Source organism: Pinus tabuliformis, chromosome 5_2 (assembly GCF_031772625.1).
Source record: "Pinus tabuliformis cultivar Carrire ecotype Pingquan chromosome 5_2, CPIR1, whole genome shotgun sequence".
Classification (NCBI taxonomy): Eukaryota; Viridiplantae; Streptophyta; class Pinopsida; order Pinales; family Pinaceae; genus Pinus; species Pinus tabuliformis.
The window spans coordinates 369,500,927-369,514,895 of NC_142306.1; the positions used below are offsets into that span (position 1 = coordinate 369,500,927).

At 45.3% G+C, this 13,969-nt stretch overlaps 1 protein-coding gene and 1 pseudogene across 1 annotated transcript in view; one reads left to right on the forward strand and one right to left on the reverse strand.

Annotated features, from left to right (window-relative positions):
- Positions 1–13,969, forward strand: part of LOC149158990 (uncharacterized) — a 166,977-nt gene that overhangs the window by 15,508 nt on the left and 137,500 nt on the right. The window contains exons 2-3 of the mRNA XM_089434146.1: positions 375–511; positions 615–788. Of these exons, the coding sequence (XP_089290272.1) occupies positions 375–511; positions 615–788 (311 nt within the window). The remainder of the gene's footprint in view (positions 1–374; positions 512–614; positions 789–13,969) is intronic.
- On the reverse strand, positions 10,653–12,369 carry LOC149158991 (putative glycosyltransferase At5g03795 pseudogene; annotated as a pseudogene).

Genomic DNA, 13,969 nt, shown 5'->3' on the forward strand with positions numbered 1-13,969 from the left:
ATCTAGGCTCCGGTCATACACCATGTGCGCCAAATCTCATGAAGCACCCCAGAAAGTTGTTTAAATGCTTTTAAAGTAACCCCAAAAATTGACAATAGAACTGGTAAAAGATGAGGTTCTTAGATTTCTATGATTGTGATTTCTGTAATTAGATTTCCTAGAATATACTGATTTTAGCCAATTCTCAACCAATATGATTATCATCAGTCACACTCTATTCTCTGTTATAAAAATATGCAAATTTTTAAAGTAGAACAAGCCTAAGAGATCACTTCCCTTCAGAGTTTGATCCAGACAATTTCATAATTTCATAGTTTTACAGCTTAAAACAATTGTTTTCTAATTTTTCAAGTATGTTCAATGTATCTTCACAGCTGGGAATGAAGAAAAATCACTTCCATACCTTCTTTACTTACAAGGTGGACCAGGCTTTGAGAGTCCACGTCCACAAGGAGCTAGTGGATGGCTGATGAAAGCTTGTGAAGAATACCGTGTGATTCTGTTAGACCAGGTAGGGTAGTGTGGTTATGATTTCAAGCTTACTAGTGCAAGTGTGTGTTGGATTTCGTGATGATATCTGTTTTTGGGGCAAATGACTTTTTCTGTTGTGGCAGCGGGGAACAGGCTTGTCAACTCCTTTAACAGTATCTTCACTTTCTCAGTTCTCATCTGCATTGCAGCAGGCAGATTATTTGCAACATTTTCGTGCAGATAACATAATAAATGATGCAGAGTTTATTCGAGTTCGTATAGTACCAAATGAAGAACCTTGGACGGTTCTTGGAACGGTTAGAATCTAGAGCATATACTTTTTTGTCTTCCCAATTTCATTTTGATTTGTTATAAATTTTCACATGCAAAAATGAAAAGTACTATTACATTGGAAGCTGGGTGGAGAATCATTTTCACTAATGTGATGAGTATCCGGTTTTTTTTTCCTATCACAACAACTGATATCCCATGACAATAACATATATTGAAGAAAAAAGGAATCAATAAAACATTGCAGCTAGAATTGTGAAGCAAGCTTTGTAATCCATTATGGCAAAACTTATTTGCTATATTACTTCCACGGACAGGGAAATTTGTAGTATTTGAGAATTCTCCTTGCTGGGTCTTGTACTAAAAAAATGTATTTTTTTGATAATGCTGAACCCCCACAGTTTGAAAGTGTAAGTCAAAGCCAAAAGGAACACAAGTGTAATGTTTTTCACATCTGTTTACAGGCTGTCTCAAGGACGTTATTGCAAATAATCGTCGACTATAGTTACTACAAATAATTTGCTGTAGTGTTATTGTTCAAAAAATCTGATTGGAAACATGTACAATGCCTTTTGACCTTATGCAGTAACCTACCTACTGTACTTGGGCAGAGAAGGCCTGACAGGCATACTAGAGTTTGTATTTGCTGGCTTCTGTTGGAGAATTGATGACCTGTTTTAATGTCTATATTATTATTAAATAAAAAGCGTCTTTTAACTATTGATATTGCAATATGTACATAGGGGGTTCACGCATGGAGCCACCACTAACACAAGCTCAAAATTGAACCTTCTTAGCCACCAAAACTGCCCAAGAAACTAAGCTCTGTAAGCAAAAGTAGTCAAAGTCCAGTTCAAAGAGACAAAATTACAGACCATGTCTACATTATAATCCCTGTTAGGAGGGTATTGTGCCATATGGCTTCAACTATTACAATCTTCATCTTAGCATAGTGTCTTTGAGTAGCTAATCAACTAATAATCTGATTCTATACGGCACAATGTTATAATGCCAGTCAGAGGCATACTGTTAAAATTGGCAACTAGGGCCAAACTCCATGTGGGTCATCTTATTAATGGAAGTTGATATTTTTTTGGATCCCTCTCATTGAGAGGTGTATGATTGATATAAAGATCATCCGATTCCAGTAAGTATTCATGGAGATATGAATTTATTTGTGTTATGGGACAATTCGTCAAGGTCGGCCAGCAACCAAATAACCCCCTCTTGTGCTCTACGTTTTAGTATAAATAGAAGAGGACTTTAAGTCATTTGACACTCACTCACTCTTGTGATCTCTCTTCATCCTGTTTTGGGTTTGATGAAGATGAGATCTAGAGGGAGTGCCCTAGGATATACGCTGCCCTAAGATAACATGCCCTAGATCTAAATGCAGTCATGGGAGAATAGGCTCTACGTTGCTCTAATGGAGAAACCTAATGCAGCCATGGAAGAAGCCCTTCTGTTATCATGAAGAAACGCCTACGCTGGCATGGAAATAAAGTCTACACTGCCCTAATGAAGATCAAGCTTCAGCCATGGAGAAACTTATACGCTGCCCTAAATTACAGTCACGGAGAAGCCCTAGACGCAGTGAAGGAAGGAGCCTAATTGAGACCTATACGCTGTCCTAAAAGGGTTCTAACCACTATACAGAAGAGCCCTAATCCGCTGATCAAAGGAGTCTCCTTATATGCAGTGAATGAAGTTATCTAGCCACAGGTAAGGGAGATGCCTAGCCGCAGTTTGATAAGAGATCTATCAGCTGTCTAAGGGAACATCTATACGCTACAAAAGAAGTCCTAAAGAACCCTAGCCGTAGTCCTAGGAGGAGACATCAAGCCGCAGTTCATGCCCTAGCCACAATTGGGATGTGCCCTATTCACTGTTTGGAGGAAGGCTCTAATCCGCAGTTGAGGAAGCCTGATCCGCAGCTACGAAGAGCTCAAATCTGCTGTCCCAGGAGCAGCCTTAATCTGCTGTCAAGCCGCTGTAAAGTGCAGCCATAATCCGCAGCATATGAAGGACAATGAAGCCCTAGCTGCAGCAAGAGGAGCCTCATCATAGCATATAGAAGTCTAGATGGACAGCATTGATATCTTTGGTAACAGCAAGATAAATAAGGCAGTCTTAAGTAACTATAGCCTAGCTGCTCTGCTAGGCTGCAAGACATAGCAAGCAGCTAAGGCTGATATACATTTGCAGCAAAGTGGACATTGTTTGATAAGAGCAACAGAAGTATTGCAGCAGCATGATTGTAATATCCCTTATCAGAGATATCCCTCAAACACAAGCAAACTCCAACCAGAGAAATGCTAAGCCATTTTATTATACTGAGTAATGGAAAGAGTACAAGAGGTGATCAGAAAGATAGCACCTCGGCTTGCACAAGGCAAGTGAAGAAATACACTCAGAATGGTAAGGAAATGGCCTCTCTTTGAACTGCGTCCAAACTGCTGGAGAACTGTTGTGCTGCTGCTACTGCTGGAATCAAATGAGGATTTGGGGCTGTTCCCCTCCTCAGAAAATGCTGAAACTCTGGAATCAGCCTCTGCTCAATAAACCCAGAAAAGCCCAGAAAGCTTTTCTAAAATCGCTGACCCCCGAAAATCACCCCCTTGGGGATCTACGCAATCCCTCAAGGCTCTGCGCTGCCCTTGAAGAGAATCCTCCAAAACTCCACCCGAAACTCTGCCAAAATCCTCCAATATGCAAGGGCTGATCCCTTGCTCAATCTCCCAGCTCAAATCCTCCACACAAACCCAATTCAGAGTTCCTACCAAAAGAGACTGCGTCCTCCCCTCTCAAGACTGTGCAGTCATCAAATGCTCAGCTCCTCCTCAACTCCAGAAATCGCTCCTCTTGCAAAATACTAATGAAACTACCTTGCTCGAGCAGTTATTCGAAGTCCCCCGGGGCTAAAGGTGAGATCTCCGAACGGAGACACTCGATGCACTAAACAGTGCTGCAGACATGCTAAACAGCCAACATGCTCTAAGTCGAAGTGACTATCTCAAATGCAACATAATCGAATCATCAAAATGAGGAGGCTCCTCTCTCCTTTATAGCGTTGGCCTCTCTCAAAACCCTAAGGCCCACCTCCTCCAATGTAGCCTCTCTCTTGCCACGTGTTCCTTCTCCATCTGTGTAGTCCCTCCAAGTGTCTACATGGGCCCCTTCTCTACGTGGTCCCTGGGCCCCCTTGGCTCCCCTCTTAAGTTACAACGTTGTGCTATTAGGGAGTGACTTTATTCATAAAGTGAGTTATGTCCCCCTTTCCTCACCTTTTTATTTATAAATAACTATAGAAGACAAAATTGAGCAAAATTGAATATTCCAATTAGCCATGGCTAATTAGGAATATTACAGTCTCCCTCGGCAAAATGTTGCTTGTCCTCAAGCAACTGAAGTGATGGATGCTGCAAAATTTTCTCACTCTCCCAAGTGGCATCCTCATTCGGTAAATTCTTCCACCTCACCAAGAATTCCCGGACCGTCCTGCTCCATAGCTGCCTCTCCCTGGTATTAATAATAACCTCTGGCTGCAACACCAAATGCCCCTCATCATCCGTGGATGGTAGCTCATCTGTCACTGTCACCTGCTGCCCCAATGCATTCTTGAGGTAGGATACATGAAAAACGTTATGAATCTTGCTGCCTTGGGGCAGCTCCAATTCACACGCAACCTGTCCAATCCTACGTATCACCCTGTATGGCCCATAAAAACGAGGCTTGAGATTATTAGCTCCCTTCTGCTTCAGTGACGACTGTCAGTATGGCTATAATCGTAGGTAGACCAAGTCCCCTAACTCAAACTGTCTCTCCACCTGACCCCTGTCAGCATACAACTTCTGCTGGTTCTGCGCTGTAGCCATATTATCCTTGAGAGCTCGTAGGATATCTTGACTCTCTTGGATCCAAATCTTGGCTCTCGGAGCCTTGCTAGCACCAAACATCACGTCTGCCATCCAGCCACTTGTTAACTATCTCCGTCTGCCCGTCTGTCTATGGGTGATAACTGGTACTCGGTGTCAACTCCGTCCCCACCAACCGGAAAAGCTCCTGCCAAAACCTGCCCATGAAATGGTTGTCCCTGTCACTGATGATGGTCTTAGGAAGACCATGTAGCCTCAAGACCTCTCTGAAGAACATCTCGGCCACCTGCACTGCTGTGTAGTGTGCGGATATGGCGAAAAAATGTGCGTACTTTGTCAGTCGATCAACGACGACAAAGATACAATCTTTGCCCTACCCCATGGGCAACCCTGTGATGAAGTCCATCGAAATACTCTCTCATTTCCCCTCCAGAATGGGAAGAGGCTGCAATAATCCTGCGGGATGGTTCATCTCCCCCTTGTTCCTCTGGCAAATATCGCACTCTCGGATATGCTGGAGTACGTCCTCCTTGAGGCCCTTCCATGAGAACCTCTCTCTAATGGCCCTGTAAGTTTTGGTAAACCCCTGATGGCCGGCCAATAGTGAATCATGTGATGTCTGAAGTATCTCCTTCTTGAGCTGAGATCCCTCAGTCAAGAAGATCCGGTCCCTATAGTAGATGATCTCATCGATTACCCTGTACCTGTCATCTGCCACCTGCCCATCCAGAACCTCACATGCAAATCTATCCTTGGAGTACTCTACTAAGAGTGGAGCCCTCCAGTCTGTATCCAAGCTCATAAGAGACAACGTGGCTGGTCTACATGAAAGGGCATCTGCTACCACGTTGTTCCTACCCTTGACATACTCAATGTCAAAGTCATACGCTTGGATCTTACTGATCCACTCCTGTTGCCTCTCCTGTAGCTGTTTCTGCTCCAAAAAGAACTTGAGGCTGTTGTAATCAGTCCTCACCCTGAACCTGTTACCCACTAAATACTGCCGGAATTTGGCCAATGCCTGCATAATGGCCAACATCTCCTTGTCGTATATAGAATACAACCTCTCATGTGGAAGGAGCTTCCGGCTCTCAAAGGCTATAGGGTGACCTCTCGGCATCAAGACTGCGTCGATCCCCTCTCCCGACGCATCACACTCCAAAACAAATGGCTGTGAAAAATTTGGCAATGCAAGCACTGGGAAGCTGCTTATAACCTCCTTGAGCCTGGCAAAGGCCCGCTGCGCTGTATCCGTCCAACTGAATGCCCCCTTCCTCGTCAGATCTGTCAGGGGTGCAGCAAGCTGTGAGAAACTCTTGATGAACTTTCGGTAGTAAGTACAAATGCCAATGAATCCCCGAAGTTCTGTCACGTTCCTCGGCTCCGCCCAATCTCTGATGGCCCTAATCTTCTCCTCATGGACTCTCACTCTGTCCACTCCTATGATGTGTCCCAAGTACAACATCTCCGTCAACCCAAACTCACACTTGGAGAGCTTGGCATAGAACTGCTGCTCCTCCAATATGCGCAACACTGTCTCAATGTGGTGGAGATGCTCCTCCCAAGTCCTGCTGTAAATGAGAATATCATCAAAGAACACCAACACAAACTTCCTCAAGTGACTGCGGAAGATGTGGTTCATGCAGGACTAGAATGTAGCTGGGGCGTTGGTTAGCCCGAAGGGCATCACCAAAAACTCAAAGTGCCCATAGTGACACCTGAAGGCGGTCTTGGGAATGTCCTGCTCCCTCACGCGAATCTGATGGTACCCAGATCTCAAATCATCAACTCATCCATCAACTCATCGATCCTGGGTATGGGGTACCTGTTCTTCAGGGTATTCTTGTTCAAGGCCCTGTAGTCAATGCACATCCTCAATGTGTCATCCTTCTTCTTCACCAACAACACGGAAGAAGCAAAAGGACTCGTGCTTGGTCGAATGTGCCCAAAAGCCAGCAACTCCTGAATGGACCGCTCAATCTCATCCCGATAGGCCTTGGGATGCCTATAGGGGGTAGTAATTACTGCCTGTATGCCTTGCTCAAGCTCAATGGTGTGCTCAAACCCCCGGTCTGGTGGCTGTCCCGGCAGAATCTCCCCAAACACTGTGGCATACTGGTCAAGGATGGACTGTATCTCTTGGTGCACCGTCTGCCCTGTAGTCCCTGCCTTTGATGCACGTAGCTCCACTGCCCACTCTACATCTCCCTTCTGGAAGACTGCCTCCATCCGATGAGCTGAAACAGTCTGAGGCGGATATGTGTGCTGTCCCCGTATCTTCTCATGCCTCCCTGTCTTCTCATCTTTCCACTCCATCTCTAGGGCCTTCCAATCTGTCGTGACCTTCCCTAGAGTGATAAGCCACTGAACACCTAGTATCATGTTGGTGTCCGGAATATCGACCACAAAAAAGTGGTCAGTCAGTGTGTAGGTGCCCATCGTCATTGATAACTCTGGAACATAACGAGCACACATCATGGTCTGATCTCTTGGGACCAAAACTGAAAAGTCATCGAAGCTCTTTGTTTGTATACCTCTCCGCTCAACCATCTGTGCATCGATGAAGTTGTGGGTTGCCCCATAATCAACCAAAACTGATACTCGCTGGCCACGTACTATCCCTCGTACGCGCAACGTCAAATACTTGGGAACTCCTCGCAATGTTGCAAGGGCCCCTCTGGTAGGTGCAAAAGCTGCACCACCTGCTGCTGGTGGTGGAGGTGGCAAAGGATCCTGTGCGGCATGACTATCTCCTACCTCCACATCATCCTCCTCATCCTCTTCCCCGCTGCTCTTGGAGAAGACCTCAATAAAATGTGCTTTGCCAGCAGCACATCTATGTCCCGGTGCCCATGGCTCCTGATAGGTAAAGCACAACCGCTTCTTCTTCAACTCCCTCCTGGCATCATCATCAATCTGTGCTCATCTTGGATTCCCCTTTGGAGGCAGAATCCTCACATCCTTCCCCTTAGGCTGGAAAGCCTGTCTCTAGGGGTGAGGTGTCCGGGTCCTGGGTAAAGCATCCTGTAAGTCCCGGGTCCTGCTAATAGCATCCTGGAGTGTGGCTGGTCTAGTGGACCTGACTAGACCCTGAAGTGGCTCTGCTAACCCCTCAGCAAACATGTAGATCCTCCGTGCTGTGGATAGATCTGGCACCATCACTGAAACCCTCAAGAAGTCTGCAATGTAGGTCTCTGGGTTCCCAGTCTGTTTGAGCCTCATCAGCTCAACAAAGTGCTGTTCCAGATCCCTCGGTCAAACCTCTCTATCAGTCTCCTGGTGAACTCGGCATATGTCATCACTGTGGAGTGTCCGAGTGTAACCAACCCATGGAACCACCAGTCCTGGGCCTCACCATCCAAATGTAATGTCGCCACCTTGATGGCCTCTGTCTCCGACATCTGGTTACGCTGGAAATAGATGTCCAGCTTCTCCACCCAAGACTTTGCCGAACTGTTTGATGAGCCATCAAACGTAGGCAAGTGTAATCTACTAACTGTGCGGTGGGTGTCTCCATCATGATAATGTCGGTACCCTCTGTGATGGTCGTGGGGTCTACTGTCCTGCTGGAGCTGAACAAAGTCTCTGAATGAGAGAGCATCCCTGAACTCCTGCCCATAGGCCTGGTACTCTGCAAAATAATCACCCATATGACCAGGCTTTGCCTCCTGTTGGGCTCCGGCCCCAGTGTCTGCTCTTAAGAAAGTGGGCATGGTAGAGCGTGTAGGGGCATGTGAGGCCATCTGCTGAGTAGTATCATGCTGAGTGGCACCCTGCTCTGGAAAATGTTGGGATGTACCCGATCCCTCACCAACCTGGAAAACCCGTGGGTTCTCCTGCTGTCTAGCCTCCATCGCTGTGAATCTCTGCCCCATCACCTCGATTTGCCTCGACAGATCCTGCACTGATTTGAGGAGCATGTCTGTAAATCTCTTCCCGTCCTCATCTGCCATCGGATCCTCCTGCTCTGCGTCCACCACAGGGTCCTCCTGTTCTGTGTTCACCACAGGCTCCTCCTGTTCTGTGTCCACCACCCGAACACAGTCTCCCTCTCCGTAGGTGTTCTCCAACCTACGCTCAATATCTCTGTATTTCCTACCTCTGTAATAGATGTAGGGTTTCTCCCTCGGTGTCATAGACTGCTAGCTCCACAGGCTGAGCTAGATCTATGCTTTGATACCACTGTAATATCCCTTATCAGAGATATCCCTCAAACACAAGCAAACTCCAACCAGAGAAATAATAGTAATGCAACATACAATAATGTATACATGGAATATAAGCAAAAACTCGAGAAATGCAGAGAGAAATGCTAAGCCATTTTATTATACTGAGTAATGGAAAGAGTACAAGAGGTGATCAGAAAGACAACACCTCGGCTTGCACAAGGCAAGTGAAGAAATACACTCAAAATGGTAAGGAAATGGCCTCTCTCTGAACTACGTCGAAACTGTTGGAGAACTGCTGTGCTGCTACTACTGCTGGAATCAAATGAGGATTTGGGGCTGTTCCCCTCCTCAGAAAATGCTGAAACTCTGGAATCAGCCTCTGCTCAATAAACCCAGAAAAGCCCAGAAAGCTTTTCTAAAATAGCTGACCCCCGAAAATCACCCCCTTGGGGATCTACGCAATCCCTCAAGGCTTTGCGCAGCCCCTCAAGAGAATCCTCCAAAACTCCACCCGAAACTCTGCCAAAATCTTCCAATATGCAAGGGCTGATCCCTTGCTCAATCTCCTAGCTCAAATCCTCCACACAAACCCAATTTGGAGCTCCTACCAAAAGAGACTGCATCCTCCCCTCTCAAGACCGCGCAGTCATCAAATGCTTAGCTCCTCAACTCCAGAAATCACTCCTCCTGCAAAATACTGATGAAACTACCTTGCCCGAGCAGGCACTCGAAGTCCCCTGGGGCTAAAGTTGAGATCTCCGAACGGAGACACTCGATGCACTAAACAGTGTTGCAAACAGGCTAAACAGCTAGTGTGCTCTAAGTCGAAGTGACTAGCTCAAATGCAACATAATCGAATTATCAAAATGAGGAGGCTCCTCTCTCCTTTATAGCGTTGGCCTCTCTCAAAACCCTAAGGCCCACCTCCTCCAACGTAGCCTCTCTCTTGCCACGTGTTCCTTCTCCATCTGCGCAGTCCCTCGAAGTGTCTATGTGGGCCCCTTCTCTACGTGGTCCTTGGGCCCCCTTGGCTCCCATTTTAAGTTACAACTTTGTGCTACTAGGGAGTGACTTTATTCATAAAGTGAGTTATGTCCCCCTTTCCTCACCTTTTTATTTATAAATAACTATAGAAGACAAAATTGAGCAAAATCGAATATTCCAATTAGCCGTGGCTAATTAGGAATATTACAATGATGTAGCAACAAGGTATTGCAACATGATGATGATGATGTATTAAGCATGCCTTGAGTGTATGATTGGGTGAAACACAGTGACAGGAACAACAACATGAAGTGCATAGCATGGTCACTAGGTCTAGCACTGTGATGATGAGTGCAACATGGTATCTGAATCCTAAAGGGTTAGTGTGGAAGCCGGAAAGAATAAGCAGTCCAAGAGACCTTGGGATCTGAATCCCAAGAGTCACCTATTGTACTATAAATGTGTATCTTATGTTAATAAAAAAATCAACTCACTGATTTATCTTTCATATATTTTGTGCTGTCCATGTGAGTTTAACATGGTATCAGAGCCATGATGAGTGGCCTGTTTTCCCTGAGCAACTGGTCTAAGTTGCCTTGAATAGTGCTGACTAGAGCTGGCCTAGTCTTCTGTAACGTTCCATTAATTCTGCCATCCCTGCGCTGTACCTGCGCCCTGCTCTTCTGAAGCTGCATACCAAATGATGTCAGAGCTGAAACGGTAACGCTGCCTGAAACACTGCTGAGTGAAAAGCACGCTGCCTGAAGACTCTTTTTCTGAAGACTACCAGTATAATCGCTGGCTCAGTTGGAGGAGTTGCACTGATAGCAGTGGCGCCAGTGCTGAATTGAAACGCCTGGTAATGTATGGTCTCAGAGCTAACGTATGGTATGGTAACGTAGTATCCCAATTCCGCTTGCGCGTTACTCAACAAAACTCTTCATTTTCGTTTGATTCTCCTTTTGGTGTGCGTGTCATTCAAACTGCTCCGACCTCCCTCCACTTCGCTGTGCATTTCAAATCGAATAATAGATTGCTGTAGCATGTACAATCCGATACTCCGCCTTGTCCAGTAATGGCGGCATCATCGATTCTTTAATGAATTTCTTCAGTACATCACTGAAGGGGAGAACATAGCTTTTGGAAATTATGACGGGCACACATTCACTGTAAATTGCCTCCACAATTCGAGGGCTGGCCACTTCGTATCCACTTGGGCATAGGCAGTATTTGCTCTTCTTCATAAACTCATGATAAGATGATCCACTGGGGACACGCTCACTGACATGTATATCACTATCAGTGCCCTCTTTCCAATGCTTGAACAATAGGGGTCTCACAGGTCCATGATTTCCACCCGCAAAGAATGCCAAAATAGGTCTCTCCAGAGCAGATTGACCACCAACCAAGCCAGTCATTTCACCAGTATATAAATTCATCTCTGGAAGTGTTACATCTTTTGTCGGATTGAATCCTTCTGAAGCATTGGCATTACACAGAACACGAATTGAATTGTTGTACAATAATGGATTTGCGCTAGATGCAATCGGTGCCCAGTCGTGGCATGACAGCATGAAATGATCGGCCCCCTGACTTCTGTTCCAAAACGAGTACTTGTTGGCAACCATGTGAATATAATCTGCCATGAAGCGTTGTAAGGGCTTGAGATCATATGAATAGGGCTTGTAAATGTAGCTCACCATCAGGGTTACGCTGAAGGGAAGAAAAAAAACATGGGCATCCTCCGGATTCGATGTCAGGAACCGATTCCCCAGTTCAAGCTCGTCAATGAACCTGCCTTCCGTCGTATAGATATTCTTACACGGCCCAATGTGTACCAGAGGCGGTTCCCCATCTCGGTATAAGAAGATCTTGAAACGCTTCCACATTTCCCAATAGCTCTGATGAAAGGCAACGACATTTTTGTAGATGTCACTAGTGGAAATGTTACCCCCGGGTGCCCCTTTCTGTTCTCCATGCAAAACCGCTCTCCTTATTGAAGCCCGAGCGCGCCTCAGGTCGATTTCCACCTTCGGAATACCACGTCTTTCTTGCTTCTCATTGACAGGGCTTCTGTTATGAGGAACTACAGCAGGTGAACCGACCAAGGATGAACCATGCGAAGGCAATCCATAATTCGGTATTGCATGAGATTGTGATGAAATATACGATAACAGTAGATTAACATGATATGTGTCAAAGATGGAAAAGCTGGCGATGATTAATACCAGAACCAGGGCGAGACTCCACTTAAGGCTGCGCACTCCCTCCATAACAGCCAGTCTTCATGGCACATCGCCACCCCCCACTTATATGGGGGTAAACGCCCAAATTTCTGGAGTTAACGCTGATAGATGATTTGTAAGTCAAATTTTTTATGACTTGGCACATGCTCAAGCAGATTTTAAGAGCAGTATTGAAGCCACCTCGAAGCAGATTTGGTGTTGTCCATGGAACAATTTGAAACAACCTCTGAGTGAAGTGATTCGTGGAGAAGTGATCAGCATTGTGAAGTGAATTTGAAGCATTTTTGAAGACATTTTTGGAAGTCATTTTTTTGCAAGTTTCTTGTAGAGATTTTGGAGCAGTTTCTTGTAGAGATTTTGCATGATTTCCATAGCAGCTAGATGCTCTGAAGTTTGAAGTTGAGGACAACGCTCATCTTCACATTTATATATTTTTGCATTGGTGATGTTATGCTCCAGTTCATTCTTAAAACGAACTGTGGACTGTTGATTTACCATGTGCCCAATTGTACCAATGTTTATTGTAGCTTGACGAGAAATGTTTATTGTAGCTTAACTTGGTAACATCCAGCTTACTCAGGTCCTGCTCCATCAACCTTTTTCGCGACATTGTTGCCACTTGATAAGCCCTTACAATATCTTGTAGTAAGAGTACAATATTATTTTTCTGTTGCTCTTGCCTCAGTTGTGTTTTTTAAGTGACATTGAAGAAAAATGGCCAGACTTGAAGATGCATTAAAGTTATTGAATATCCTAATTCATTCCACTGTTGATGAGATGGTCAAAGTTAACAAAGAAACTCTCTTTGACATCCAAACCTCTCTGCAAACTGCACATGAGAATATTGAGTTTTTGCAGCTTGAAACAAAGCTACAGCAGGAAGAATTACACCAGTGGAGTCATCATTCTGAACCTGTTTCTGTTCAGAACAATGAAGCAGACTCCCATAAACAGCAAGTCAATAATGTTACAGTTCATTCAGATAAAGCAGCAAAGTTACATGCAGATGCAGAGGTTCAGTCTGCACTTCCCAAGCCCATCATCAGACCTTGGGAACAGCTTGTCCACAACAAGCACAGAACTGGTCTTGGATATGACAAGGACTTGTCCTTTCATATTCCAGACTATGCCAAGCCCATTCAGTTTCAGAGTGCTGGATTCATTTATGACAGTTCACCTGCTCCTCATGACAGTTCACCTCCAACTGTTCCAGATTCTGCCCCTCTTCCGCAACAACAACAACAACAACAACAACAACAGATCGTGAAATGCCAACACTGTGACCGAGTTGGCCATCTGAAAGATCACTGTTTTGATCTTCATCCATGTGAGCACTGTCATAAAACCAGTCATTCTTCACACAGATGCTTCAGAAGCAAACGTCCTGCAAGAACAAAGATTCATCTTGGATGGATCGCTTCTTGGCAATGGGCATCAACAGCCAAGAAGATATTCCAAACGCATGTTAGAACTTGTTCTAGAGTATTGAACAGTCTTGCAGTTGAGTTTTCTCCATCTTCTCACCTTGTATCTGACAGGGGGGGAAATGATGGTCATCTACAAGCTTCAAAGCCACATCAAGCGAGCCTGAGCCACAACCTGCCACACCAGTTTCAGAGTTGTAGCCAGAGACAAAGATGCCTGAACATGCCTTCAGTTGGCGATCTGGGACACTTCCTCTAGCAGAAGACTCCAGCTTCTTGCCAGTTTTGGAAGAATTCCAGGAATTACAGAGTTGTTGGTCATCCTTAAACCATCACAGATTGAGAACACTTCCTCTAGCAGAAGACACCAGCTTCTTGCCAGTTTTGGAAGAGTTCAGGAATTGCATTAAGCATTCCAGAGTTGTTGGTTATCCTTAAACCATCACAGGTTGAGACTTCCCTTTTCAGGTTGAAGTTTTACCTTTTATGCGGGGTGAGACCTCCCTTTT